This window comes from Oratosquilla oratoria, chromosome 12, assembly GCF_046742065.1.
Source record: "Oratosquilla oratoria isolate Oo_2021 chromosome 12, ASM4674206v1, whole genome shotgun sequence".
NCBI classification, from domain to species: Eukaryota; Metazoa; Arthropoda; class Malacostraca; order Stomatopoda; family Squillidae; genus Oratosquilla; species Oratosquilla oratoria.
This window is the reverse complement of record NC_134788.1, coordinates 6658372-6662388: the sequence shown is the minus strand read 5'-3', so window position 1 is coordinate 6662388 and position 4017 is coordinate 6658372. Positions and strand designations below refer to the sequence as shown.

The following is a 4017-nucleotide window of genomic DNA, read 5'->3' as shown; positions in this document are numbered from 1 at the left end:
GGGTTTGTTCTGGTGCATCACCCATCTCTAATTCCCATATATATGGGGATAATCTATTGCATGTGTCGTGCAACATTTTCACCTCAGTTAAGCTTTAAGATTCGTTTAGATAGACATCTAAGCAAGATGCTGTAATGGCTGCCATTTATTTTATTTGTTTACTTGTTTGTTATTATTTGTCTGTTTATTATTTGCTTGATTTTCATTTATTATTATTTCTCTGTCAATTTATTATTATCGGCTGAGAAGAAACCTGCACAGCGAAGCTATAGCGGTAATCCCCTACCACACTCCTGGCCAAATGGCCACTTCCGGAAGGGAGTGTGTGGTTGGACATTCCGCATAAATCATCGGAAATTTAAAATTCCCGGCTCTGTGCAGGTGGCGCAAGCGTCTACAACCCCACCTCCCCCTCCCTATCCCCTCCCTTCTTACTCGGCTGCACGGATTGAGCCGTCACTTAGCATCGCGGAACCAGACGAGTCGGTCACTCAACAACCCACCTTCTTTTCATGCAGGTAAGTCTGGTTCCTGCTCGTGCTCGTGTTCTCGTAGGGAGCCCTACCTGTTCTCCTGCAGTTTTTCCCCTTCGGTGTTGTGTCCAGACACCTTTGGGACACCCCGTCTATGATTACCATTATTCTATTTTCAGACCAAACGCTTGTGTGTGGAATCCGGCTGCACAACCAGGATCTCGTCAGACGGCCACCACGACCTCTGCTCCCGCCATACCCCTTGTTTCTCACAAGCTGGCGTTGTGTGCAAAGCGCGGGTTGAGGAGATTCGTGCTGCTCCTCCCAAAACCCGTTCCAAGCTAGCTGCCCTCGAACTCCTTCGGGAGGCATGGCGCAGAGCTCGGAAATTGAAATCCGCTGACGACCCCCCCCCCCCTAGTGTGGGCGGATCCGGCGTTAGGCGTGGAATTGGGCCTCGTTCGCCCTCGCCATCCGTCTCCCTATGTCTCCGAGACTTCCGTTGGTGCACAACCTGGGCCTCTCGGAGTACAAGGGGACGAGTCTGATGTTGCGGAGTATGGTGTCCCCGAGCGTCCTCAGGCCTCTCGGCAGCCCCATACATCCGACCATCAAGGGTCCTTAAAACCCTTACGGCTTGCTTTGTCAAGCACCCCCACGAACTCGTCTTCCTCCCTAGTTCACTCGCGTGAACCCGGCAGGAAATCTCGCTCGAAAAAGAGGTCTGCCTCACCGAGGTCCAGGACGCTCAGCTTGTCCCCACCCTCCACAGCCTCTCCCCCCAACTCACCCTCCCTTCCTCGCTCTCCTTTTCCTCGCCGTAAATCCCACAAGGGCAGGGAGCCGGAGGACGAAACGAGGGGAGAGGGAACTCTGGCTGCCCAAGTGGCTGCCCTCCTTCCGTCCCTGATAGGCCCCGTCCTTGAATCGGCCCTATCACATTATCCGGCCTTTCAGGCCGCGCAAATCATAACGCACCCCTCTCCAGAGCAACCTCCTATTGAACCTACGGCTCTAGCCCCCCCTCCCACTCTCCCTCCTGGTCCTTCCCTCCGCCCCTCCGTGCCGGCGACAGGTATAGGACTAGAAGGCCCCTCTCAGGAGGAACCCCCCAATCAGACGTCCGTCGGGTTGGACGGGGTGGAGGACCACTACAGTTCTTCTTTACCTTATCCTCCTACCATGACGGACTCTTTTGAGTTCCGCCCCTTCTCATGGTGTGACCTTCCCCGGTCCTGGGAGTACTCGTTTGGAGAAGGCCACAAGCTAGTGGCCTGGTCTCCCGACTACTCGCTACCGGAGGGCTGGAGGAGGAGAGATGACGTTATCCTAAAGTGGGCCAACGACGAGGAGGGGGCTAAGGTTCTATATAAGATTCGACCCCTCTCCGCCCCGGCCTCCACGCCCTCCAGGATTTCCACCTCTAACACTCTGGACGCATTAGGTGCTCTCCTGGAGAACCCTCGTTTAAACCCTGATGGGCATATGTTTGTCGACAGGTCGGGGGACTCGCCGGCGGTAGCACTCTCCCCAAACGCCTGGTTCCCGCAGGAGAAAGGGGAGAAGGCCTTAGACATCCCTGCTCTCTTCGAGCGGGCCCAAGACCAACCCAAGACGGTTCCTCCTCGACGGCATATCCCTTCATCATTCCCCGTCGTCCTGCCACCACCCTTCGCGCCGGAGGGCCTGCGCGATTGCTTATGGCACTCGGGCAGGGACCCCGCCCTCCCCCATCAACTTAGTGAACCGGAGGCTAAGTTGCTGACGACGGAGGCCTCGACCAGACAAGACCTTGCCTCTACCATCTCGACCGTCACGGCAATCGCGATGATGAGAAACTGGCTGACGACGCTCGCCACGAGCTTTGAGGACTTCCCGCGGGAAGAATTGAGGTGAGTGGGATATTTCAATCTATACAGAGGGTCCAGACCTGTCCTGGCGAGAGACGCTCAGGTAGCGTCTTCACCCAGGACGGAGCCTCTTGACTAGCGCCCGAGGACGAGGTCGTTCGGAAACGACCTCGGCCTCGCATATGTTATACGTTCTACAATTGAGCGATGTGACTTTATTACACCCTCCGGGGATCGGGATCCTTCTCGCCCTACTAATTTGATTCGCGTGTTTTCTGTATGCAGAGACACCCTGGCGGCACTCTCTACCGTGGCAGAGGGTACAGCCAACATGGCGTCATCAGCCCTACCCCCAGCAGCGAGGGCCTTCACCGCGGCTCGTTTGGCAGCTCGTCAGTCTGCAACGCGGTCGGCCCCGGAGATAGCTCGCCGGGGCGTGGTGAGAGCAGCTCCCCTTTCCCGTGGTCTGTTCGACCAGGAAGCGACAGACCGCGTCTTCGCTACGGTCCCGACCGTCATCCAGATCCAACAACCCTCCCAACCTTCGGAGACACGCGATAGTGACCATCTCCGCTAGCACAGTTCTGGACTTCCTGTCTTGGCTAGCTGACACCACCAACAGGGCACCGGCGACGATCTCGGCTCACTACGCAGCCCTCGCTGATCCACTCTGCTTCGGCATGAACATCAGAGTGCCACAAAGGGAGCGAAACCTTCTAATGAAGGGGATCCGCGCCTCGAGAGAGCCGAGACGTCAGCCGGTCCTAGCCTGGTCCTTGCATCGTGTTCTGCAGTACCTGACGTTCGAAGGGACCATCATGGAGGGGGAACACTTCCTTCAACGTGCCGTCTTTCTGCTCGCCCTGGCTACGGGTTACAGGGCGTCACAGCTGGCGGCGATCACCCGCCACCAGTCCTTCTCCAAACTGGAGGAGGACTGCTCTGCCCTAACTCTCACTCCATCACCTACATTCCTAGCCAAGAATGAGCAGGCGGACGACATGATTGGCCCTATCAGAATACCATCCTTCCTGGAGGAAGGAAACCCACACCCGCTGTGCCCGGTCCGTGCGTTTAAAGACTACGTGGAACGCACGGAAGGGGTGTCCGAGGATCATCTCTTCTACAATTCGAAATCTCGGAACCCCCTAACCCCGAGGTCCCTGGCGCGTCTACTTTGCCGCGTTATAGAGAAGGCCGACCCGGGCCATGCCCCCCACGCCCACAACATCAGAGGCCTCGCGGCATCGCTGGCATTTCTCCGCACCCACTCTGTGGAACGGGTGCAGGACCTCGGGGGCTGGGCATCAGCAACTTCCTTCAAGACACGGTATCTCTACCACTCGATCACCCCTGTCCCATGTGTCGCCATGGGAACGGCTCCACCCCTCTCTTCGCAAAAGAAGGGGGGCAAAGGGCGACCGAGGGGTAGGGGAAGGCCCAGGAACCGCTGAGCAAGATACAATATTCTACATAGAATTTATGCACTATGTAAATTGTACAATATTATTTTTATAAAAAATAAACAAATGAATATATATATATATTGATATTGATATCGATATAAGTACTTGATGCTTTTTGTCTCCCCTCTACTGAATGATAAGATGAATAGTCTCCCATACGAGACACACGTAATAACGGCTTGAGCCCTGTCCTCGACTACAATTTGGGCTTCACCTTCTCCTCCCACC

At 55.8% G+C, this 4017-nt stretch overlaps 1 protein-coding gene across 1 annotated transcript; it reads left to right on the top strand.

Moving 5' to 3' along the window:
• The first annotated feature begins 743 nt into the window (after positions 1-743).
• LOC143030531 (uncharacterized) lies at positions 744-3218 on the top strand. Its single transcript, XM_076193679.1, has 2 exons — positions 744-2365; positions 2609-3218. The coding sequence occupies exons 1-2, from the start codon at positions 1656-1658 to the stop codon at positions 2898-2900; spliced, it is 1002 nt and encodes a 333-aa protein (XP_076049794.1). The 5' UTR covers positions 744-1655; the 3' UTR covers positions 2901-3218.
• Positions 3219-4017: the final 799 nt, after the last annotated feature.

Bases quoted from the DNA above. Each gene is read 5' to 3' on its own strand.
- LOC143030531 (XM_076193679.1), top strand. From the start codon at position 1,656: ATGACGGACTCTTTTGAGTTCCGCCCCTTCTCATGGTGTGACCTTCCC. The intron at 2,366-2,608 runs GTGAGTGGGATA...TTCTGTATGCAG, and splicing joins TTCCCGCGGGAAGAATTGAG to AGACACCCTGGCGGCACTCT.